The 26,228-nt window shown below is 40.1% G+C and overlaps 1 protein-coding gene across 1 annotated transcript in view; it reads right to left on the bottom strand.

Moving 5' to 3' along the window:
• The window catches only part of LOC142256133 (cell adhesion molecule CEACAM1-like), a 51,485-nt gene extending 42,612 nt beyond the window's left edge, over window positions 1-8,873 (bottom strand). The window contains exons 1-4 of the mRNA XM_075327672.1: window positions 8,808-8,873; window positions 4,223-4,516; window positions 2,242-2,490; window positions 654-950 (exon numbers count right to left, since the gene is read on the bottom strand). Coding sequence (XP_075183787.1) covers window positions 654-950; window positions 2,242-2,490; window positions 4,223-4,516; window positions 8,808-8,859 — 892 coding nt within the window. The 5' untranslated portion in view covers window positions 8,860-8,873. The remainder of the gene's footprint in view (window positions 1-653; window positions 951-2,241; window positions 2,491-4,222; window positions 4,517-8,807) is intronic.
• Between the last annotated feature and the right edge of the window lie 17,355 nt (window positions 8,874-26,228).

A 26,228-nucleotide genomic window follows, 5' to 3' on the forward strand; every position in this document is an offset into this window, starting at 1 on the left:
AGAAAAAAAATAAAGAAATTGTTAGCAAAATAGCAAAAAAATATATATAAAAATGGAGGCAGCACATCCGCCTATTGATGTGAATAGCTCTAGAACTGAGCATTTTCAGCTGCCGCCGCCGGGACCGAGGACAGTCGATTGTTGTCAGAGGTGCCGGGTGTTGGATCCGGGTTGACCAGACATTGATGACCTTACCTAAGGATAGACCATGAAGGTAAAAGCAGTGGCCAACCTCCTTAAGTATGTCCTAATACCAGGAAATTTAGTCAGACAACTCTTGGGTCCTTTAATGACCTCTGGACTATTAACTCACAGAAAGAATAGGCTCTGATCACGATTATATCTGGAGCCATCAGAAGGTTTTTCTCCCATAAACACTTCCTAATGGCTCCAGAGGTAATCGTGATCAAAGCCTATTCTTTCTAAATGTACACAAAGTTTTTCAAGGAGTTTTTGGAAATTGAGCAAAAAAAGTCCAAATCCTCCTCCAAATCTCAAAACTCAAGTTTTTGCACCAAAAAAAATCACCCAAAAAGTTTTGTGTACATAACCTAAAGTGTATGTCCACCCTGAGTCATTTTACTGAGTATAAATCTGGATTTAGTGGTAGATGCAAGTGGAATACAATGGAGAACACTGCTAATATCTCTCACCTTGTGAAACATCGAGTTTAAACGTGAAGCTTGTATTGCCGATAGCAGTCGTGGCGATGCACTCATATGTCCCTTTCTCATTGGAAGTCACTTCAGAGATTTTCAGACTGGAATTAGTCTCGTTAGACTCTATTTTGTATTTCCCACCCGTAACGACCTTGATAGGAGTTGGATTGTGATGGAACCATTCAAACTGAGCATATAATCCAGATTGCAAACTAAGTGACAGTACTGCAGTCTGTCCTTGCTTTACAGAGGTTATAGTATTGTTTTTGTTATCAGTAGACTGTGGCCTTCCTGTTGAAAAAAAAACATACTGTATTAAGTGTCTACAGTACCCTTCTAGTACCATAAATCCAAGGCAGATACTATAAAAAGCCACTGCAGCTTCTTTAATGTTCCTATAGAGGATGTGTTTATAGTAGCCGTCTACTACAATAAATCCAAGGGAGATACTATAAAAAGCCACTGCAGTTTCTTTAATGTTCCTATAGAGGATGTGTTTATAGTAGCCGTCTACTACAATAAATCCAAGGCAGATACTATAAAAAGCCACTGCAGCTTTTTTAATGTTCCTATAGAGGATGTGTTTATAGTAGCCGTCTACTACAATAAATCCAAGGCAGATACTATAAAAAGCCACTGCAGCTTCTTTAATGTTCCTATAGAGGATGTGTTTATAGTAGCCGTCTACTACAATAAATCCAAGGGAGATTCTATAAAAAGCCACTGCAGTTTCTTTAATGTTCCTACAGATGATGTGTTGATAGTACACTTCTACTACCATAAATCCAAGACAGATACTATAAAAAGCCACTGCAGCTTCTTTAATGTTCCTATAGACGATGTGTCTATAGTACCCTTCTACTACCATAAATCCAAGGCAGATACTATAAAAAGCCACTGCAGTTTCTTTAATGTTCCTACAGATGATGTGTCTATAGTACCCTTCTACTACCATAAATCCAAGGGAGATACAACAAAAAGCCACTGCAGCTCCTTTAATGTTCCTATAGATGAGGATAAACTATCCTTTGCTGTCAGTAAGATGAAAATTAAATAAATAACCCAAGGATCTCACAAACCTTCAGAAGACTAGAGTGCTACCTTTCCACAACCTCAGAACTGACATATAAACTACAGGAAGCTTGATGTTTCCACTAAACCTTGCTCACATACAGGTGTTTTTTTAGCAATTGTTTTTAAAGTACATTCTTTCCGAAATCCCCTTTAAAAAGGAATCCAAAACCACCTGGAAATATCTTCCCATTAATTTCTATAGAAAATCCACTTTGAAAGAATGTTTGGAGAATTTTTCTGAAGAGGATTTCAAAAAACACTTGAGGACTAAAGAAAGTGTGGATCTTAAAAGAAACCTCTTCGATCTAGAATGGAACTGTCCAATCAAAAGACTGAAAAAAACTGTTCCAAAAATGTTCAAAATGGCGCCAGGAAATTAAAAACTCTTCCAAAAATTCCCTAAAATAGTGTGTTCCTGAAGTGGTTTACCCTTAAAAATTTCATTTGAACATTCTCTTGGAAGGAGCTATCAGGAGGCCGTTGCTCACCTAATATATTGGAAACTCACCAACAGTAGCGTTACAGCTGGAATTTGCCCTCAGATGGACTCCTTCACAGAGTAGAGTTATTGAGTTGCCATCTCCCGTTGGGGGAATATCTCTTGTTATGTTGTTTTTTGCTGTTTCTTCAGTAGCATTATATATCATGGTCACGTCAGCTGCAGGTTGGCCTCCCACCCAGGAGCAAGATAACTGGATAGGTGAATTATTTTTTTTAGACTCGATATTGCAGGCAATATGTAAATTATCTGGAGACCCTGCAAGATGAGAATATCTTTCAATAGTATGCATGAGTCATGTGCAGAAGTCACTGTGCAGGAATGTAGTGAGCATGCTCTGTCATGTACAGAAGATACTGTGCAGGAATGTAGTGAGCATGCTCTGTCATGTGCAGACGTCACTGTGCAGGAGTGTAGTGAGCATGCTCTGTGTCATGTGCAGAAGTCACTGTGCAGGAGGGGAGTGAACAGGCTCTTTGTCATGCGCAGAAGATACTGTGCAGAAGTGTAATGAGCATGCTCTATGTCATGTGCAGAAGATACTGTGCAGGAGTGTAGTGAGCATGGTCTGTGTCATATGAAGAAATCACTTTGCAGGAGCATAGTGAGCATGCTCTGTGTCATGTGCAAAAGATACCGTGCAGGAGCATAGTGAGCATGCTCTCTGTCATGTGAAGACGATACTGCACAGGAGTTCAGTGAGCATGCTCTGTGTCATGTGCAGAAGATACTGTGCAGGAGCAAAGTCAGCATGCTCTGTGTCATGTGCAAAAGTCAGTGTCCAGGAGGGTAGTGAGCATGCTCTGTGTTATATAAATAAAAGAAAAAATACTGTGCAGGCGCATACTGAGCATGCTCTTTGTCATGTGCAAAAGTCAGTGTCCAGGAGTGTAATGAGCATGCTCTGTGTTATCTAAATAAAGTAAAAAATACTGTGCAGGAGCATACTGAGCATGCTCTTTGTCATGTGCAAAAGTCAGTGTCCAGGAGTGTAATGAGCATGCTATGTGTTATATAAATAAAGTAAAAAATACTGTGCAGGAGCATACTGAGCATGCTCTTTGTCATGTGCAGAAGATACTGTGCAGGAGTGTAGTGAGCATGGTCTGTGTCATGTGCAGAAGTCACTGTGTAGGAGCATAAAGTGAAGTAAACTGTGGAGAGAAAAAGCGCAATAGGGTCTTACCCGGTATATATCCGGGGAAAAATAAAGGGAATGCACTCACCTCAAGTAGTTGTGACAGTCACAACTACTATGAAAGCTTATGTTGTAGAGATGAAATCTGCTGCAGCCCCCGTGGTTGATAGCAGAGAACAATAGAGAAGGGGTTTATGCCGCACTATTCATCAGGAAGGAGGACAAAGAGATGGTCAATGTTCCTTTATTGAAGCTTGTGTCTACGCGTTTCAGGAGCTCTGCTCCCTTCATCAGGACATACAGCACAAAAAAAACATATCTCAGAGATATGTTTTTTTTGTGCTGTATGTCCTGATGAAGGGAGCAGAGCTCCTGAAACGCGTAGACACAAGCTTCAATAAAGGAACATTGACCATCTCTTTGTCCTCCTTCCTGATGAATAGCGCGGCATAAACCCCTTCTCTATTGTTCTGTGTAGGAGCATAGTGAGAGTGCTCTGTGTTATGTTCAGAAGATACTGTGCAGGAGTGTAGTGAGCATGCTCTGTGTCATGTGCAGGAGCGTAGTGAGCAGGCTCTTTGTCATGTGCAGAAGATACTGTGCAGGTGAGTTGGGAGCATGCTCTGTGTCATGTGCAGAAGATACTGTGCAGGAGTGTAGTTAGCGTGCTCTTTGTCATGTGCAGAAGATACTGTGTAGGTGAGTAGGGAGCATGCTCTGTGTCATGTGTAGAATATACTGTGCAGGAGTGTAGTGAGCGTGCACTGTGTCATGTGTAGCTGTTACTGTGCAGAAGTCACTTAATATCTCCACTGGGTTTTATAAGTCCACATTATATACAATATAACTTACAGGCTAAGTTGAGGCTGAGGGCATTGCTGGTCTCATTGATGGTAGCGTTGGAGGCTATACAGGTAAATGATCCAGTGTCAGTCCTGGAGACAGGGCTGATGATGAGAATAGAGATGAGACCATCGCTCTCTGAGGTGACGTTATATCGACGATCTTCTGGCAGCGCTGCGCCATTCAATTTCCAAACGAATGTGTCAGCCTTCATGTGAGACGTGCAATTAAGATAGGCAGAATCTTCTCCATCCCAAAGCAATGCGGAGGAATTACTGCTCAGATTTACTACAGTGTCCAAGGCTTCATATAGGAAAAAAAGAGAAAAAAGTCAGAAATCAGCCATCTGACACACATCCATGATTATGCATGATTCACAACGACACAAGTTTCAAGACAAAAATAGAGCTGCAAGAACCCGACAGCTTAACATCTTGAGATTTATGTATATTACTACATTGTATATATTTCTACATTTAACACATCTGAAGGGTTTTTTAATTTACTCAAAAACCTCCTCTAATGCAAGTCTGTGAAGCAATGAAAGGCAGTGACTGGCTACATGTGAAGATGGAGGTGATATAGACGGCAAGGTATGAAAGGTGGAACAGCTATAATCTAAATTCCACAATAAGAGAAAAAAAGGCAGAAGATTGCAAGGAAGGAAGGAAGAAGGAAAGAATGCATGGAAGAAAGCATAAAAAAAGAGAGGGAGGGAGAACGAAAAAAGGATAGAATGGAAGGAAGAAAGGAGAAAAAAGAAGTAAAGAAAGAAAGGAAGAAAAACATGGAATAAAGGAAAAAAGAAAATAAAAAAAGAAAATGAGAGTGAGAAAGAAAGAAAGAAAGAAAAACATGGAATTAAGGAAAAAAGAAAATAAAAAAAGAAAATAAGAGTGGGAAGGAAGGAAAGAAAGAAAGAAAGGAAGAAAGAAAAGGAAAAAAAGAAAGAAATTGAATAAAGAAAAAAATACAAAGAAAAAGAGAGAGAAGGAAGGAAAGAAAGAAAGAAAAACATGGAATAAAAAAAAATAAAATAAAAAAAAGAAAATGAGTGGGAAGGAAAGAAAGAAAGAAAGAAAGAAAGAAAGAAAGAAAGAAGGAAGGAAAGATAAGGAAAAAAGAAAGACAGAAAGCAAAAAAGAAAAAAGTAGGAAAGAAAAGAAAGGAATGAAATAAAGGAGAAAAAAGAGAGTGGGAAAGAAAGAAAGAAATAGGATGGAGGATAAATAAAATAAAAAAAATAAATAAATGTAAGTGAGAAGAAAAGATGGAATGAAAAAAAGGAAAAACAGAAAGCAAAAAAAAAGAAAATAGGAAAAAGAGAAATGAAGGAAATAAAGGAAAAAAGAGAAAAAAGAGAGTGGGAAGGAAAGAAAAAAAGAAAGAAAAAAAGGAAAGAAATAGAATGAAGGAAAAAATAGAAATGAGAGAGTGGGGAAGAAAGAAGGAGAGATGGAAGGAAGAGAAGAAAGACTGAAAGCAAAAAAAAAGTAGGAAAAAAAGAAATGAAACAAAGGAAAAAAAAGATAAAAAAGAGAAAGTGGGAAAGAAAGAAAGAAGGAAAAAGAAAGTAAGAAAAAAATGGAATTAAGGAACAAAAATAGAAAGAAAAAGAGAGAGTGGGAATGAAAGAAAGAAAGAAAAAAAGAAAGAAGAAAAGAGAGACACAAAGAATGGCAGAAAGAAAGAAAGAAAAGAAAGAAATAAGGAAGGAAGAAAAGAAAAGTAATAATGAAAGAAAGAAAAAAAATAAAGGAATTGTTAGATAGCAAAATAGCAAAAAAATATATATAAAAATGGAGGCAGCACATCGTGCAATAACACTTAGACAAATCATATTTCTGTGCTCAAGGTGTGCGCTGTTATGGGCCTAACACAGTATTAGAGCTAGAACGTTGCACACTTTGGGCTTGGAATAAATATCTTTCTACGTTTTATTGCTTTTTGTATTTTGGGATCCGATTGCCGGTGGATCCTTTCTGCATCCGCATTGGTGGATCGCTGCTGCTTTATTTTCTTTTTTCAAAATATATATTCAAAAGCCGGGAAGAGTATTTTTGGCAGAATGACACAAATGAATGCGGTCCCTTTAATTGTCCCTTGGACACAGCGTCCAGAATATTTTTAAAGGCAATTTGCTTTATCTTATGTAAATATGGTATAAAGTGAAATATACAAGCAGATGGCATCCTACGCTTTACTACCCGTACAGGACAGAGCGCAGTTCCGTCAGCAGCAGTGAATTATAGGCCATAAAACTGGGTAAATTGTTTGTCTTGTCATAAAGTCATAACATTTACACAAGACAATTTAAAGGGTTTTTCCAAAGTTAGGCAAAGTTTATTATAAATGTATTTATCGGAGTCTCACTTTTTTATTACAACTGCTCCTATTAGAAAAATGATGGTCCAAGGTGGCCAGCCAATGGTTTATCCATGGAGGGGTGGCTGTGAATGTTCAACTCTTTCTCCATTGAAATATATTCTATGAGCGTTACCAACATGGCCGGGCAAGCTCGCTGTGGATATGCCAATAATTTGTAAAGCTGGAAAAACCCTTAGAAATTACTGGAAAGTTTTGAAGAAGAAGACATTGAAATTACGGGAAATGTAGCTCTGGTCAAGGTAAAGTCAAGACATTGTGGAAGACCATTGGTCAACTGAAAACAATGTATCCTGGATGTGAAGACTATAGCTGACGACTGTATGGTTGTATGGCCAAAACCCAACTTGGTCAATCCAAGCTTCCTGCGGATATGCCAATAATGTGTTAAGCTGGAAAAACCCTTTTACATTACTGGAAGAAGACATTAAATTTACGGGAAACATAGCTAAGGTCAAGGTAAAGTCAAGACTTTTCAGAAGACCATTACTCAACTGACAACGATGTACCCCGGATGTGAAGACTATACTGTATATAGCGGTTGGCTGAATGGTTGTATGGCCAATAACTATCACATTTCATGCCCAAACACATAGTCATTATGGGCAAGGAAGAAAACAGCAAATCAGCCAAAAACCCAACTTGGTCATTCCAAGCTCTCTGTGGATATGCCAATAATTTGTTAAGGTGGAAAAACTCTTTTCAATTACATTAAAGTTTTGAAGCAGAAGACATTGAATTTACAGGAAATGTATCTCAGGTCAAGGTAAAGTCAAGACTTTGCAGAAGAAGACCATTGGTCAATTGACAACAATGTATCCCGGATGTAAAGACTATCCTGTATATAGCTGTTGGCTGAATGGTTGTGTGGCCAATAGCTATCACATTTGATGCCCTAATATGAAATGTATAGTCAGAATAGGCAAGGATGAGAATAAAGAATTGGTCAAAAACCCAACTTGGTCAATCCATTTGGATGTCTGGAAAATCTCTCCTAGATGGAGTGTTGTCTTCTGAAACATGTTCCTTTAGAAAGGTTCAATCTAAAAATGACCAAAAGGATTCCTTTTGAAAGGATCAAATGATGTTTTGTGATTAAGGAGACAAACCCAGATATGGTGACCACCTCCAATAGACCATTTTAGGCCACCAACATCTATGATAAATTAGTCTTCATAATAGACAAAGAATAAGGTTAACCTGAAAGCTCGGAAGCATGTAAGAAAAATGTTGGTCTCTTAAAGAAACAAAGTAACATGTAGCTATCACACTTGATGCCTTAATGTCAAACACTTAGTCAGTACGGTCAATGAAGAGAACAGAAAATCAGCCAAAAACCCAACTTGGTCAATTCATTTGGACATCTGGAAAATCTGTCCTAGATGGAGTGTGGTCTTCTGAAACATGTTCCTTTAGAAAGGCTCAATCTAAAAATGACCGAAAGGATTCGGTTTTGTGATAAAGGAGACAAAACCCAAATATAGTGACCACCTCCAATAGACCATTTTAGGCCACCAACATCTATGATAAATTAGTCTTCATAATTGACAAAGAACAAGGTTAACCTGAAAGCTCGGAAGCATCTAAGAAAAAATGTTGGTCTCTTAACGTAACATGTAGCTATCACACTTGATGCCTTAATGCATTGTTTCTCAACTCCAGTCCTCAAGACCCAGCAACAGATCATGTTTTCAGGTTTTCCTCAAAATTAGACAGGGAATAATTCCATCACCTGTGTGACATTAAGGAAATCCTGAAAACCTGTTTGAGGAAAATCTGAAAACATGATCTGTTGGTGGGTCTTGAGGACTGGAGTTGAGAAACACTGCCTTAATGTCACACACATAGTCAGTACGGGCAAGGAAGAGAACAGAAAATCAGCCAAAAACCCAACTTGGTCAATTAATTTGGACGTCTGGAAAATCTGTCCTAGATAGAGTGTGGTCTTCTGAAACATGTTCCTTTAGAAAGGCTCAATCAAAAAATGACCGAAAGGATTCCTTTTGAAAGGATCAAATGAGGTTTTGTGATTAAGGAGACAAACCCAAATATGGTGACCACCTCCGATAGCCCATTTTTGGCCACCAACATCTACGATAAATTAGTCCTCTAGACAAAGAACAAGGTTTCTTTGGTTAACCTGGAAGCCTAGAAGTATCTAAGAAAAAGGTTGATCTCTTAAATTAACTTGTAGTAAGTTCTTACTTACCTAAAGTAGCACAAATTAAAGATAAGAAGATGCAAACTTGATTGAGACCCATCTTTGGTTGGAAAATAATGTTCTAGTGGAAGGATCTTCACATCGTCACAGGTTTTATATGGCAACTACATCCAATATGTTTAATAATTAACTTGACAGCCCGGCTGTGTTAATTTTTTCCTTGGCTTTGATAAGCTCCTCGCTAATGCAATGTCTCAGGAAGCTTCTTATCAAACAAGTTGACCAATCGTGATGTCATTTGAGTCACTGCCCTTTTGCTGTCATTAAGATGTTTTAATTTAAGAAATTAAGTAATTTTCCAAGTTAATTATCTGATGTAATTGGAATTTAGTTAATTATAAAATGTGTAAAACTTTTTTTAAATGTAAGAAAAAAACAATTGTTAGACAACACATATTTTCAGATTTAATCAATGGGCCATAGGTCTAAACAAAATTTGGACAAAAATGGACAGTTGCACTCTGAAATGCTAAAGCATGTAAACAATGAGTGCAAGAATATAGGTATACATTACTACTTAAGAAAAACTGGGAAATATGTAGATATTTAGCATAGAAAAATGGCCAGTTTTATATCTGCCCAGTAGCCACGTCAAGGCATATCTAGTAGGCTGGTTTCTGACGTCCGTGTTTAATCAGGTACCAGTCACACGCATGGTTATGGTCATATGTGTGTCATATGTGTGTTACACGTGTGTCACGCGTGTGTCACACGTGTGACATCCGTGTGACATCCGTGTTTGCATACGTGTGACACGTACCGGGTAAAACACGTGTCTCTGTAATGTAAAGATGTTCTATATTTACCTGTATCCAGCGATGTTGTCTCCTGCTCTGCTGCCTCCTGCTTCTGATCCCCGCTCATTATTTTCATTGATTATTCACTGCCTGAGGATCTGGAAGCCGGAACATCGCGGGGACAGGCTGGGTACAGCACAGCCGAGGACAGCATCGCTGGGGACATCACCAGGGACATCGCCGGTGACAGGTGAGTATACAGCAGTTTGTGCAGTGACATCCAGGGACTCATCAGGGTTCCCAATGAACTCTCATGAACCCCTGGAAGTCACCATCCTGACACTCACTGTAACGCAGTTGTCGCAGGGGTGTCATCAGGAGGTCATCAGAGTTCATTGGGAAATCCGATGACCTCTTGGACGTCCCTGCACACACACTGCTGGCAGGATACTCACCTGTCACTAGCGATGTCCCAAGCGATGCTGTCCTTGGCGGTGCTGTCTCCTTCGCTGTCACCGCGATGCCCCTGCTCTCAGCTGCTCTCAGCGGTGAATAATCAATGAAAATAATGAGCGGGGGTCAGGAGAGGGACGCAGCAGAGCCGGAGACAGCATCGCTGGATACAGGTACAGAAAATCTTTTTAGTTAAAAACCCGTGTTTTCTCCGGTACGTGTCACACTGATGTCACATGGATCACATCAGTGTGCGGTCCGTGTGACAACCGTGGTGCTGGAGAAAAATGGGCACGTCTCCGTGTGAAATAGCGGGGTCACATGGTCCGTGTGAAAACACGGCCGTGTGAGAGTACAGAATAGGGTAACATGGGTACGTGTGACATCCGTGTGAAAATGGATGTCACACGTACCTAAAAAACAGACGTCTGAAACCAGCCGTATACTGGGAACCTACACTGAACTGACGCCTCTCTCTGGTTTACAAACCTCCGTGTGTATGGGCGACTAGGAACCTGCTACAAGAGAATAAAATCACCTATGGTTAATGGGGAAGGGGTGCACAGTCAGAAGGCATGACTCCATAATCAAGACAAAAAAGACTGATGGAACTCCAAATGGGAGTACCATCAGTCATTTTTGTCTAAACAAAATTTGGAAACTCATGAGTAATATTTAATGGTAAGCAGTTACTTTTTTTCCAAAGGTTTTTCTCATGATGTTCTTTTGCCAAACTTGTACTCATGCCTGTGACATGAATGCTGCTGCACAAGGCACAGTGTGCCTTCTCTCTTGGGCATTATGCCTACATCTTTGGATCTCTAGCATCAACTTTAAAGTTTGGAGAGATCTAAATAATTATGGCCTCTAATAAATGGGATTTGACCAAAAATATGATCTGGTGAAGGTATTTCCTGGTCAAAGAATGTGGTTGTGAAGATGTCGATGAGGGTGGTAATTAGAGATGAGCGAACCGGTCCCGGTTCGGCTCGAGGCCGGTTCGCCGAACGGGGGTCCCGTTCGAGTTCGGCTCGTCGAACGTTCGACGAACCGAACTCGAACGTATAGGCTAGAATGGGAGGCAATCACAAACACATAAAAATGCATTATAAATGTACACAAACAGTTAATAAACATTGCCATAACACTTACCGGTCCCCGCGATCCCTTCTGCACTCTGTCTCCTGCCGCTATTCCATCCGATGATCGCTTAATCCTCCCGGTGACCTGCACTGCCAGCAGAGATGCAGGACCTATCGTGACGTCAAAATAGCCATGTGACCAGTCACGTGGCTATTATCTCATTGGCTACAGACTGGTCACATGACTATGACACGTCATGTAGGACCTGCGAGTGCATCTCTCCGGTACACGGTGCACATATGTGTATCGCCGTGTACCGGCGACATGCTCTAGCACACGGTCGACTCCCCGTTCCGTTAGGGACCGGCTGACACAGCCGGTCATTAACGGAGATCACCATTGCCATAGCAACGGAGCTAACCGCGGCTCCGAGAGCACCGTTGCTATGGTAACGCGTCTGTCAGCGTTACCGCTGTTACCGCTGACAGCCAGCACTGATCACTCACGGAGTGAAGGCTGCACGCTGGTTCACGATTGTAGTGAGGATTGTAGTGAGGATGAGGTTCCCCAGCCACAAGTGATGAGCTGGTGAACCTCATCCTCACTACAATCGTCACTACTACTACACTAGAAAGAAAGAAGACAGAAGAGCAGGATCGTGGAGGGCTGACAGGGGGTAATAAAGATGGAGTCTCTAATGTGTCTGTGTATTTTTTTCTATTAAAGTATTTTTTCTCTGTGTGGTGTTTTTTTTAACCCTTTATTGGAGATTCTTAATGGCCGGGTCAAACGTGCCTGACATTAAGAATCTCTGGCTTAATACTGGCTAGTAAAACAAAGCCAGTATTAACTCATGATTACCCAACAAGCCACCCGGCTCCAGGGCTGTTGGAAGAGTTGGATACAGCGCCAGATGATGGCGCTTCTATGAGAGCGCCATTTTCTGGGACGGCTGCGGACTGAAATCCGCAGTAGAGGCGCCCAGAAACCTTGGGCTAACCTGTGCTGCGGATTCCAATCCCCAGCTGCCTAGTTGTACCCGGCTGGACACAAGAATGGGGCGAAGCCCACGTCATTTGTTTTTTAATTATTTCATGAAATAAGTGAAATAATTAAAAAAAACGGGCTTCCCTATATTTTTGGTTCCCAGCCGGGTACAAATAGGCAACTGGGGGTTGGAGGCAGCCCGTGGCTGCCTGCTGTACCTGGCTAGCATACAAAAATATGGCGAAGCCCACGTCATTTTTTTGGCGGGCAAACAAATTCTGCATACAGTCCTGGATGGAGTATGCTGAGCCTTGTAGTTCTGCAGCTGCTGTCTGCTCTTCTCCATACAGATAGACAGCAGCTGCAGAACTACAAGGCTCAGCATACTCCATCCAGGACTGTATGCAGAAGTTTTTTGCCCCCTGAAAAAATTATGTGGGCTTCGCCATATTTTTCTATGCTAGCCAGGTACAGCAGGCAGGTACGGCTGCCCCCAACCCCCAGTTGCCTATTTGTACCCGGCTGGGAACCAACAATAAAGGGAAGCCCTTTTTTTATTATTTCATGAATTTCATGAAATAATTAGAAAACAAATGACGTAGGCTTCGCCCCATTTTTGTGTCCAGCCAGGTACAACTGGGCAGCTGGGGATTGGAATCCGCAGCACAGGTTGGCCTGAGCTTTCTGGGCCCCACTGCTGCGAATTGCAGTCTGCAGCCGCCTCAGAAAATGGCATTTTCATAGAAGCGCCATATTCTAGCGCTGTATCCAACTCTTCCAGCACCTGCCTGCTATACCTGGCTAGCATACAAAAATATGGCGAAGCTAACGTCCTTTTTTTGTAGTTTTTTGGCAAAAAAAATAAAAAATGCTTCCCTGGATTTTCCATTGCCAGTGAAGGTAACACCAAGCAGTGGGGGTTAGCAGCCAGTAGCTGCTTGGATTACCCTTAGCTAGCAATACAAAAAATGCAGCGGGAGCCCATATATATTTTTTTTAATTATTTATTTAAATAACTAAAAATAAAATGGGCTTCCCTGTATTTTGATTGCTGGACATCACAGTGCTGTAAAAATAAATCTTTAAAAAAATGACGTAGCGCTCCGCGGTATTTTTGATTCTCAGCGCAGATAAAGCAGACAGCTATGGGTTGCCACCCCCATCTGCCTGCCGTTACCTTGGTTGGCAATCAAAATACAGGGAAGCCCATTAATTTTTTCTATTTAAAAAATAGTTAAAAAAAAAATGACGTTGGGTCCCCCCATTTTTGATAGCCAGCTAGGGTAAAGCAGACGGCTGTATCCTGAAAACCACAGCTGGCAGCTTTACCGTGGTTGGGGATCCAATGTGGAGGTCCCCTCAGGCTCTTTTTTATAATTATTTTATAAATATTAATAATTACACAATAAAAGTAGGGTCCCCCCCAAATTGGATCACCAGCCAAGGTATAGCGGACAGCTGTGGTCTGGTATTCTCAGGGTGGTAAGGTCCATAGTTATTGGGCCTTCACAGCCTAAAAATAGCAGGCCGCAGGCACCCCAGACGTGGCGCATCCACTAGATGCGCCAATCCTGGCGCTTCACCCCAGCTCATCCCGTGCCCTGGTGCAGTGGCAAACGGGGTAATAAATCGGGTTGATACTAGCTGTAAAGTCACCTGAGATCAAGCCCAGCAGTTTGTGATGTCATGGCGTCTATTAGATACCCAACATCATAAACTGTCAGTACTAACAAAAAAAAAAATCGACAAAAGAAATTTATTTGAAAAAACAGTCCCCAAAACATTTCCTCTTTCACCAATTTATTGTAAGAAAAAAAATAAAGGGGTCACACGACGACTCTGGACCGTCTAGAATATGGGGGGGAGACACTCAGGGAATGTATCCCCCATTTTCTAGGAGTGCGGACCCTTCATGTGAGGAGTGTGGGTGCAATGAATCTGCACTCACTCTCCCCGGGTCCACAGCAGCAGAGTCCATGTCGTAATGGTTGCTACCAAAGCTGCAATGCCCTGCTCATGAGGTAAGGGCATGCCTAATCAGGAGAACTACTGTAGAGGAAGCTCTGCTCACTGGTATATAGGTGCTCAGAGGTAATAATAGATAAAATTAGTGAGTAACCTCGGCACTCTAAATCTCCCATACTAAGTCAGTAAGTCACAACGGATAGTAATGCAAAATCACTCTTTATTGGTCCGTATTAAGAAAAAAAATTTTTTCATAAGCATATATGTTTTTGTCCAAAACAAGTTACAAATAACGTTTCGGCCTGAGCCTTCGTCAGATTGGACTTATCTGCATGTAATCATGAAAAATGACAATAATCAGTATCACATAAGAGTGAGAGAACAATAACATAAACTCGAACAATGTAGAGGTACAATTGGGATGCAGCAAAAAAATTGCAACACAGCAAGAAATGAAACACATGATACAAATGTCATAATACAGTACAAGGACAATATAGTAATGACAAATATGGGGTCAGAGTAGGCTTACATAGCTCTGGTACGAAAGAGATGTCAATCATAAAGTAACATGTGCAGTAGGTGTAGAGCTACAGTATGCATGGCAGAGCTAATGGGTAGACCGACCATAGAAAAAGAATGGAGAAAAAGTGGAGAAAACGTGGAGAAAAAAATGGAGAAAAAGTGGAGAAAAAGTGGAGAAAAAGTGGAGAAAAAGTGGAGAAAAAGTGGAGAAAAAGTGGAGAAAAGGTGGAGAAAAAGTGGAGAAAAAGTGGAGAATAAGTGGAGAAAAAGTGGAGAAAAAGTGGAGAAAAAGTGGAGAAAAAGTGATTAAGAGGAGAAAAAGTGGAGAAAAAGTGGAGCATAAGAGGAGAAAAAGTGGAGAAAAAAGTGGAGAAAAAGTGGAGAAAAAGTGGAGAAAAAGTGGAGATTAAGAGGAGAAAAAGTGGAGAAAAAGTGGAGCATAAGAGGAGAAAAAGTGGAGAAAAAAGTGGAGAAAAAGTGGAGAATAAGAGGAGAAAAAAGTGGAGAAAAAGTGGAGAAAAAAATGGAGAAAAAGTGGAGAAAAAGTGGAGAAAAAGTGGAGAAAAAGTGGAGAATAAGAGGAGAAAAAAGTGGAGAAAAAGTGGAGAAAAAGTGGAGAAAAAGTGGAGCATAAGAGGAGAAAAAGTGGAGAAAAAGTGGAGAAAAAAGTGGAGAAAAAGTGGAGAAAAAGTGGAGCATAAGAGGAGAAAAAGTGGAGAAAAAAGTTGAGAAAAAGTGGAGAAAAAGTGGAGAAAAAGTGGAGATTAAGAGGAGAAAAAGTGGAGCATAAGAGGAGAAAAAGTGGAGAAAAAGTGGAGCATAAGAGGAGAAAAAGTGGAGAAAAAGTGGAGAAAAAGTGGAGATTAAGAGGAGAAAAAGTGGAGCATAAGAGGAGAAAAAGTGGAGAAAAAAGTGGAGAAAAAGTGGAGAAAAAGTGGAGAAAAAGTGGAAAATAAGTGGAGAAAAAGTGGAGAAAAAGTGGAGAAAAAGTGGAGCATAAGAGGAGAAAAAGTGGAGAAAAAAGTGGAGAAAAAGTGGAAAAAAAGTGGAGCATAAGAGGAGAAAAAGTGGAGAAAAAGTGGAGCATAAGAGGAGAAAAAGTGGAGAAAAAAGTGGAGAAAAAGTGGAGAATAAGAGGAGAAAAAAGTGGAGAAAAAGTGGAGAAAAAGTGGAGAAAAAAATGGAGAAAAAGTGGAGAAAAAGTGGAGAAAAAGTGGAGAAAAAGTGGAGAATAAGAGGAGAAAAAAGTGGAGAAAAAGTGGAGAAAAAGTGGAGCATAAGAGGAGAAAAAGTGGAGAAAAAGTGGAGAAAAAAGTGGAGAAAAAGTGGAGAAAAAGTGGAGCATAAGAGGAGAAAAAGTGGAGAAAAAGTGGAGAAAAAAGTTGAGAAAAAGTGGAGAAAAAGTGGAGAAAAAGTGGAGATTAAGAGGAGAAAAAGTGGAGCATAAGAGGAGAAAAAGTGGAGAAAAAGTGGAGAAAAAGTGGAGCATAAGAGGAGAAAAAGTGGAGAAAAAGTGGAGAAAAAGTGGAGCATAAGAGGAGAAAAAGTGGAGAAAAAGTGGAGAAAAAGTGGAGAAAAAGTGGAGCATAAGAGGAGAAAAAGTGGAGAAAAAGTGGAGAAAAAGTGGAGAATAAGTGGAGAAAAAGTGGAGAAAAAGTGGAGAAAAAGTGGAGAAAAAGTGGAGATTAAGAGGAGAAAAAGTGGAGAAAAAGTGGAGCATAAGAGGAGAAAAAGTGGAGAAAAAAGTGGAGAAAAAGTGGAAAAAAAGTGGAGCATAAGAGGAGAAAAAGTGGAGAAAAAGTGGAGAAAAAAGTGGAGAAAAAAGTGGAGAAAAAGTGGAGAAAAAGTGGAGCATAAGAGGAGAAAAAGTGGAGAAAAAGTGGAGAAAAAGTGGAGAAAAAGTGGAGATTAAGAGGAGAAAAAGTGCAGAAAAAGTGGAGATTAAGAGGAGAAAAAGTGGAGAAAAAGTGGAGCATAAGAGGAGAAAAAGTAGAGAAAAAAGTGGAGAAAAAGTGGAGCATAAGAGGAGAAAAAGTGGAGAAAAAGTGGAGAAAAAGTGGAGAAAAAGTGGAGATTAAGAGGAGAAAAAGTGGAGAAAAAGTGGAGCATAAGAGGAGAAAAAGTGGAGAGAAAAGTGGAGAAAAAGTGGAAAAAAAGTGGAGCATAAGAGGAGAAAAAGTGGAGAAAAAGTGGAGAAAAAGTGGAGATTAAGAGGAGAAAAAGTGGAGAAAAAGTGGAGCATAAGAGGAGAAAAAGTGGAGAAAAAGTGGAGAAAAAGTGGAGCATAAGAGGAGAAAAAGTGGAGAAAAAAGTGGAGAAAAAGTGGAGAAAAAGTGGAAAAAAAGTGGAGAAAAAGTGGAGAAAAAGTAGAGAAAAAGTGGAGAAAAAGTGGAGAAAAAAGTGGAGAAAAAGTGGAGAAAAAGTGGAGAAAAAGTGGAGAATAAGTGGAGAAAAAGTGGAGAAAAAGTGGAGAAAAAGTGGAGAAAAAGTGGAGAAAAAAGTGGAGAAAAAGTGGAGAAAAAGTGGAGAAAAAGTGGAGAATAAGTGGAGAATAAGTGGAGAAAAAGTGGAGAAAAAGTGGAGAAAAAAGTGGAGAAAAAAGTGGAGAAAAAAGTGGAGAAAAAGTGGAGCATAAGAGGAGAAAAAGTGGAGAAAAAGTGGAGAAAAAGTGGAGAAAAAGTGGAGATTAAGAGGAGAAAAAGTGGAGAAAAAGTGGAGCATAAGAGGAGAAAAAGTGGAGAAAAAGTGGAGAAAAAGTGGAGCATAAGAGGAGAAAAAGTGGAGAAAAAGTGGAGAAAAAAGTGGAGAAAAAGTGGAGAAAAAGTGGAAAAAAAGTGGAGAAAAAGTGGAGAAAAAGTGGAGCATAAGAGGAGAAAAAGTGGAGAAAAAAGTGGAGAAAAAGTGGAGAAAAAGTGGAGAAAAAGTGGAGAAAAAGTGGAGAATAAGTGGAGAAAAAGTGGAGAAAAAGTGGAGAAAAAGTGGAGAAAAAGTGATTAAGAGGAGAAAAAGTGGAGAAAAAGTGGAGCATAAGAGGAGAAAAAGTGGAGAAAAAGTGGAGCATAAGAGGAGAAAAAGTGGAGAAAAAGTGGAGAAAAAAGTGGAGAAAAAGTGGAGAAAAAGTGGAGAAAAAGTGGAGCATAAGAGGAGAAAAAGTGGAGAAAAAGTGGAGAAAAAGTGGAGATTAAGAGGAGAAAAAGTGGAGAAAAAGTGGAGATTAAGAGGAGAAAAAGTGGAGCATAAGAGGAGAAAAAGTGGAGAAAAAAGTGGAGAAAAAGTGGAGCATAAGAGGAGAAAAAGTGGAGAAAAAGTGGAGAAATGTGGAGAAAAAGTGGAGATTAAGAGGAGAAAAAGTGGAGAAAAAGTGGAGCATAAGAGGAGAAAAAGTGGAGAGAAAAGTGGAGAAAAAGTGGGAAAAAAAGTGGAGCATAAGAGGAGAAAAAGTGGAGAAAAAGTGGAGAAAAAGTGGAGAAAAAGTGGAGATTAAGAGGAGAAAAAGTGGAGAAAAAGTGGAGCATAAGAGGAGAAAAAGTGGAGAAAAAGTGGAGAAAAAGTGGAGCATAAGAGGAGAAAAAGTGGAGAAAAAAGTGGAGAAAAAGTGGAGAAAAAGTGGAAAAAAAGTGGAGAAAAAGTGGAGAAAAAGTGGAGAAAAAAGTGGAGAAAAAGTGGAGAAAAAGTGGAGAAAAAGTGGAGAATAAGTGGAGAATAAGTGGAGAAAAAGTGGAGAAAAAGTGGAGAAAAAGTGGAGAAAAAGTGGAGAAAAAGTGGAGCATAAGTGGAGAATAAGTGGAGAAAAAGTGGAGAAAAAGTGGAGAAAAAAGTGGAGAAAAAAGTGGAGAAAAAAGTGGAGAAAAAGTGGAGCATAAGAGGAGAAAAAGTGGAGAAAAAGTGGAGAAAAAGTGGAGATTAAGAGGAGAAAAAGTGGAGATTAAGAGGAGAAAAAGTGGAGAAAAAGTGGAGCATAAGAGGAGAAAAAGTGGAGAAAAAAGTGGAGAAAAAGTGGAAAAAAAGTGGAGCATAAGAGGAGAAAAAGTGGAGAAAAAGTGGAGAAAAAGTGGAGATTAAGAGGAGAAAAAGTGGAGAAAAAGTGGAGAAAAAGTGGAAAAAAAGTGGAGCATAAGAGGAGAAAAAGTGGAGAAAAAGTGGAGAAAAAGTGGAGATTAAGAGGAGAAAAAGTGGAGAAAAAGTGGAGCATAAGAGGAGAAAAAGTGGAGAAAAAGTGGAGAAAAAGTGGAGCATAAGAGGAGAAAAAGTGGAGAAAAAGTGGAGAAAAAAGTGGAGAAAAAGTGGAGAAAAAGTGGAAAAAAAGTGGAGAAAAAGTGGAGAAAAAGTGGAGCATAAGAGGAGAAAAAGTGTAGAAAAAAGTGGAGAAAAAGTGGAGAAAAAGTGGAGATTAAGAGGAGAAAAAGTGGAGAAAAAGTGGAGCATAAGAGGAGAAAAAGTGGAGAGAAAAGTGGAGAAAAAGTGGGAAAAAAAGTGGAGCATAAGAGGAGAAAAAGTGGAGAAAAAGTGGAGAAAAAGTGGAGAAAAAGTGGAGATTAAGAGGAGAAAAAGTGGAGAAAAAGTGGATTATAAGAGGAGAAAAAGTGGAGAAAAAGTGGAGAAAAAGTGGAGCATAAGAGGAGAAAAAGTGGAGAAAAAAGTGGAGAAAAAGTGGAGAAAAAGTGGAAAAAAAGTGGAGAAAAAGTGGAGAAAAAGTGGAGAAAAAGTGGAGAAAAAAGTGGAGAAAAAGTGGAGAAAAAGTGGAGAAAAAGTGGAGAATAAGTGGAGAATAAGTGGAGAAAAAGTGGAGAAAAAGTGGAGAAAAAGTGGAGAAAAAGTGGAGAAAAAAGTGGAGAAAAAGTGGAGAAAAAGTGGAGAAAAAGTGGAGAATAAGTGGAGAATAAGTGGAGAAAAAGTGGAGAAAAAGTGGAGAAAAAAGTGGAGAAAAAAGTGGAGAAAAAAGTGGAGAAAAAGTGGAGCATAAGAGGAGAAAAAGTGGAGAAAAAGTGGAGAAAAAGTGGAGATTAAGAGGAGAAAAAGTGGAGATTAAGAGGAGAAAAAGTGGAGAAAAAGTGGAGCATAAGAGGAGAAAAAGTGGAGAAAAAAGTGGAGAAAAAGTGGAAAAAAAGTGGAGCATAAGAGGAGAAAAAGTGGAGAAAAAGTGGAGAAAAAGTGGAGATTAAGAGGAGAAAAAGTGGAGAAAAAGTGGAGAAAAAGTGGAAAAAAAGTGGAGCATAAGAGGAGAAAAAGTGGAGAAAAAGTGGAGAAAAAGTGGAGAAAAAGTGGAGATTAAGAGGAGAAAAAGTGGAGAAAAAGTGGAGCATAAGAGGAGAAAAAGTGGAGAAAAAGTGGAGAAAAAGTGGAGCATAAGAGGAGAAAAAGTGGAGAAAAAGTGGAGAAAAAAGTGGAGAAAAAGTGGAGAAAAAGTGGAAAAAAAGTGGAGAAAAAGTGGAGAAAAAGTGGAGCATAAGAGGAGAAAAAGTGGAGAAAAAAGTGGAGAAAAAGTGGAGAAAAAGTGGAGAAAAAGTGGAGAAAAAGTGGAGAATAAGTGGAGAATAAGTGGAGAAAAAGTGGAGAAAAAGTGGAGAAAAAGTGATTAAGAGGAGAAAAAGTGGAGAAAAAGTGGAGCATAAGAGGAGAAAAAGTGGAGAAAAAGTGGAGATTAAGAGGAGAAAAAGTGGAGAAAAAGTGGAGCATAAGAGGAGAAAAAGTGGAGAAAAAGTGGAGAAAAAAGTGGAGAAAAAGTGGAGAAAAAGTGGAGAAAAAGTGGAGAAAAAGTGGAGATTAAGAGGAGAAAAAGTGGAGAAAAAGTGGAGCATAAGAGGAGAAAAAGTGGAGAAAAAAGTGGAGAAAAAGTGGAGAAAAAGTGGAGAAAAAAGTGGAGAAAAAGTGGAGAAAAAGTGGAGAAAAAGTGGAGAATAAGAGGAGAAAAAGTGGAGAATAAGTGGAGAAAAAAAATGTAGAAAAAGTGGAGAAAAAGTGGAGAAAAAAATGGAGAAAAAGTGGAGCACCCTTTGGTACCTTTCATGTGGCACTAAGGGGTGCTTAGCTTTGTATTTAGCCAAAAAAATGAAAAAAAAATGACGTAGGATTCCCCCTAGTTTTGTAGCCAGCTAGGGTAAAGCAGACGGCTGCAGCCTGCAGACCACAGCTGGCAACCTCACCTTGGCTGGTAATCCAAAACTGAGGGCACCCCACGCTGTTATTTTAAATTAAATAAATAATTGAAAAAAAAAACACGTAGGGGTCCCCCAAAATTGGATCACCAGCCAAGGTAAAGCAGACAGCTGGGGCCTGATATTCTCAGACTAGGGAGGTCCATGGTTATTGGAATCTCCCCAGCCTAAAAATAGCAGGCCGCAGCCGCCCCAGAAGTGGCGCATCCATTAGATGCGCCAATCCTGGTGCTTCGCCCCAGCTCATCCCGCGCCCTGGTGCGGTGGCAAACGGGGTAATATTTGGGGTTAATACCAGATGTGTAATGTCACCTGGCATCAAGCCCTGGGGTTGGTGAGGTCAGGCGTCTATCAGATACCCGACATCACCAACCCAGTCAGTAATAAAAAAAAAATAGACGACAAACACATTTTTATTTGAAAAAACACTCCCCAAAACATTCCCTCTTTAACCAATTTATTAGATTGAAAAACAAATCCAGGTCTGGTGTAATCCAAGGGGTTGCCATGACGATCCACACTGTCCCAGTCAATGAAGAGCAGGATGTTCCCCATTGGCTGGGAGAGCAATGCAGTGACCTGAGCTAACATCAATGGGTCAGCCCAGGTCACTGCAGGGCATGACAAGTGCTGCTGTCAGCGAGGTACATTACCTGCGCTGATCTCCAGCACTGCTGACAGCCCCTGTCACTGAGTTCAATGACCGCCGCCTTCACACCAAGTATCGCGAGAGGCCCGTGACGTCACCGCTAGTCAGTCTCGGGTCGGAAGCGAGAGGTGATGTGACAAGCGGCGGCCATGGAGGACAGTGACAGCGCTGAGGTCGGGATGGCGGGACTTCATCACCGCAGGTAGGCCGAGCGGGGGGGGGGGGGGGGTTGTGTTTGTGTTTGTGTGTGTGTGTGTGTGTGTGTGTGTATGTATGTATGTGTACATGCCGCGGGCAGGAGGGGGAGGAGTGAGCTGAGCGGGGAAGTGTGGGCTTCCTGCACGTAACTAGGATAAACATCGGGTTACTAACCAAAGCGTTTTGCTTGGATACCCGATGTTTATCTTGGTTACCAGCTTCTGGCAGGCTGCCAGGATTGCTCCCTGCACACTGTAGCTGTAAAAAGCCCTGCTTTTTGCTGCTAGAACCGTTCTCGAACGTATCTAGAACTATCGAGCTTTTGCAAAAAGCTCGAGTTCTAGTTCGATCTAGAACAGCCCCAAAAATCACTCGAGCCTAGAACTGGAGAACCTCGAACCGCGAACCGCGCTCAACTCTAGTGGTAATGTAGTCTCATTAGTAAAAAAAAATCAGAAACTCATAGGGACTTTACAGCAAAGGGAAACTTGGTAAAAGACAACTTTACAAAGTTCCAGCACTGGATTGTTGGTTCTATTTTTACTTTATCGGTCGTCCAACTTGTATTGATTTTATATCTATTACTGGCCCCTCAGTGTCTCCATAAAACCTGCATCTTTAGTAAGATATTTTTCATATCAAAATGGCCATTTTCATACCTGCCCAGTAGCCATGTCATGAAAAGGAAGGGGGCCCTGGAAGTACAATCAGTTAAATGGACATAATCCATGCACATTGCAAACAGACAAAAAAAGAAACTTACATTCCAAAGCTTGACGCTACTAAAAAACAAAAAAAATATTAAAATGTTTTGAGATGTTTTGCATATCAAAATGGCCATTTTCATACCTGCCCAGTAGCCACGTCATGAAAAGGGAGGGGGACCTGGAAGTACAGTCAGTTAAATGGACATAATCCATACACATTACAAACAGACAAAAAAGAGACTTACATTCCAAAGCTTGACGCTACTAAAAAACAAAAAAAATATTAAAATGTTTTGAGATGTTTTGCATATCAAAATGGCCATTTTCATACCTATCCAGTAGCCACATCGTGAAAAGGGAGGGGGGCATGGAAGTACAGTCAATTAAATGGACATAATCTATACACACTTACTTACATGCCAAAGCTTAACGCTACTAAAAAAAACAAAAAAAATATAATAAAATGTTTTGAGTTTTTTTATATCAAAATGGCCATTTTTGTACCTGCCCAGTAGCCGTGTCATGGCAATCTCATTGTACTGGCTCCTAATCTATTTTACTACCTTTCTCTAGTTTTAAAAACCAACATATATCAGCAAAGAGAGACCCACCATTAAAGGATAAAAACACTTATGGCTAGTGGGGGAGGGGGCCTGGAAGCACGGTCAGTCAAATGGACATAATCCATGCACAGTACAAACAGACAAAAAAGAGACTTATAGGTCAAAGATTGAAACTACTAAAAACCAAAAAAAAATATTTTTTTGAGAAATTTTGCATATCAAAAATGGTAATTTTCATACCTGCCCAGTAGTCACGTCATGGCAATCTCACTGTACTGTGTCCATGCTTCCAGGCCCCCCTCCTTGAGTGTTTTTATCCTTTAATAGTGGGTCTCTCTTTGCCCATATATGTAGGTTTTAAACTCAGACAGAGGTGGTGAAATAGAACAGGACTCAGTACAATGAGATTGCAATGACATGGCTACTGGGCAAGTATGAAAATGGCCATTTTGACATGCAAAACATCTCAAAAATGTGTATTTTGTTTGTTTTTTAAGCAGTTTCAAGCTTTGTCATGTAAATCTCTTTTTTGCCAACTCTAGTAAGATGTTTATCATTTAGCCCTATGAAACAATTCCAGGTTCCCTTCATAAAGTGCCCACTTGGACCTCTCTTTTGCCTTCTATCTTGCCTAGTTTACTTTACTTCTGAATTAACTGGGTTAATCTAATTTATGGAATTACCGCTCTCTACTTAACCCGCTAAAAGAGACTGAACAACATCAAGTTCTTTCCCATCTTGTGAGGGTCGAGAACCACAATATAGTAGCATCAACATGGTAGCTGAGATGTGTCCTACTCATTGCCATCTTGGAAACTATGGCTCTAAAAGGAAGAGGACCGCAATCTTGAACATATACTATGCACAAGAATAACAATGTAATATGTTATACATGCTAAATTAGATAACACAACTGTCACATCTCTTCTTGTATCTGCTCCAGTGATGTCTACTTCAGTCACCAGGTGCTACCTTATTCACTCCGTTGGCAGCGCATCTGATAGAAGAGATGTTGTAGCTAGTACCTCTGGACAAGGCAGATGCCTGACTGAGTTTGACCAAGATTTGTGGTTCCGCTCAGCCAGGTTAATGGGAGCGTATGCTGTCCAGCAGCACAGCAGGTGTAATTGGACAGTACCACACCCTACTTAAACTCCCACCATTTTCATAACATTGCCAGAAATTGTGCCTGAAAACTCCCCAAATGTTGATGGTTTTTTTTGCTTTCTGAATCTTGATATATTTGTTTCTTGATTTTGTGTTTTTCTGTTATTTTCCTCTATCCTGACTTAGGCTTGTTTGACTATGTTTTAACTGATTACATGGTATATAATTTCCACAATCTCTCAGACTTTGGATTTCTGATTCTTTCCTTGTCCTGTCACTCCAGTTACTGACCTTTCTAGCTTGACATCAGCTGGCTACAACTCACTCCTCTGGCCAGCAGCTACTCTGTGAAAGAAACTTAGGGAACACATTTGAGGTCTAGATCAATGTATAGTGGCTAAAGGGTAAAGACCAGTGTCACGGGGTCCTTCTCCGATATCACACAATCAACAGGCGCGAGAGATGGATGAACATTCCAAACACCATTTATTCCAAGCAAATCAAAGAGTTTATACAATAATCCACCATACAGAGGGTAAAATAGTCCAGAAACACAAAAATAGTCCAGAAATCGATAAATGGCCAGGTCTCTCTGAGAAGCCGCAGCTTCAGCCAAAAGGATCGATTTTCTTCCTTCTCTCTTGAAGTTCTCAAACTGACTGAACACTCTCCAAGGTAAACAGAGAGTTTAGGTGGATCCCAGGCCCTCCTCCCCCAGACTTAGGAACAAAAGCCTGGTACGGGGTTATTAACCTAATTTAACAGGACAATGTACAGAGAATGGACAGAGCACCATGTCCAAAATGCGAACCCACACAAAACCACACATAACCTACCATATTCCACCATCACAACCAGGGTTTCCTCTGGCATCTGCCAGATCGAGAACTAGCACTAAGTGTTTCCGAAGTAGCCTTTTTGAGCTAACAGTCTTTAATCCTTTGCAGTAACATTAAGGAATATGGAATGTTCTCCATATATAATGCAATAAACCAAGCTCATGCTAGAGCACCACCATTTCTAAAGTTAAGATGAAGGACAGAAAACAGCTTAAGTGCTCCAAAAAGCAAGTCAGACATGATATGAGGAAATAATAGAACATTGTTACTTATGGGAGAAAGTAGGTGGTGGTGGGTATGATTTCAGGTCTTCGTTGGCTTCTATCCTTATTCTCCTATGCATTGGATGTGTCCAACATAGAGCCAATTGTTCAATACTACTCAAATTCATGTTGAATTTTTTCATTTTTAAGTCCAATAATTTACGATTCAAGTGAAAACAACCAAAAATTCGCTTATATAAGCCACAGAAGGCTCAAATTACAGTAGGTGTCGCTGCATGGGTTTCCTCATAGATCAGTAGGAAAAATGTTAGCCTGTATAAAAGCCTTGGCAGGGAATGCAGCAGTCATTGTAGGGTGTTAAAGGCCATAGAGCAGTTCTCAGAGCTTACAGCTCAGCAATAGAAATAAAGAGAGAAAGCCCTTAAACATTAGATAAATATTCCAGACATTATTGTGTTGTACAACTGCAGATATGAAGAAAATTATTGTAGTAGTCTGGGAATAATAGAGAAATTCAATTGATAGTGGAAGTAAGAGGGGTAGCAGAGATGCCAGCAGAGGCAGGATCAGACTCAGTGTGATTGATTATATTGTGTATTTGGCATCTGTCCTGCTGCTTTTCAATTAAAATTACACATTTTTCAGCATTTAATGTACTAGAGAGCAGAAACAAGACAGCACGATAGTTGAAAAATAAAATTCTGAAGTCAGTTTCTTATTACAATCAACTCTGATGACCTTTTGCATTTCATTTTTGCGAAGGGAAGAATATTTTTTTTTTATAAATACAAAAGAAACTTCCCCAAAATCCTTAAAATTCCACAAAATATTCCTCACGAAGAGTGTGTGTGTATGTCACAAACATTTTTTTTTGGATATCTGTTTTACTAGTCAAATCTTAAATCAATATAGCATCTAGCTGCACATGTTGCCTTTTTTGACTCATACCTACCTAGCATTTCGTCTTATGTCATTTTTACTGAAAAGGGTTGAATTTTAGAGAAAAAAAAATATAGTCATTTAACAGTGTATGTCTGTTTTCACCCCCCTGTTTTACTAGCCCAATTTGACACTCCAGTACTGCAGCCTGCTGCCACATTTTGCTTTCTGTAGCATACCATGGCTAAGGAGCTGCTAGTAGCAGCAGCAGAAGCACCACCTCCATTTGCCCCAGCCATCCAGGTGGTAGTACTCTCAAATGTAGCTCACAATTGGCC

This window comes from Anomaloglossus baeobatrachus, chromosome 11 (assembly GCF_048569485.1).
Source record: "Anomaloglossus baeobatrachus isolate aAnoBae1 chromosome 11, aAnoBae1.hap1, whole genome shotgun sequence".
NCBI lineage: Eukaryota > Metazoa > Chordata > Amphibia > Anura > Aromobatidae > Anomaloglossus > Anomaloglossus baeobatrachus.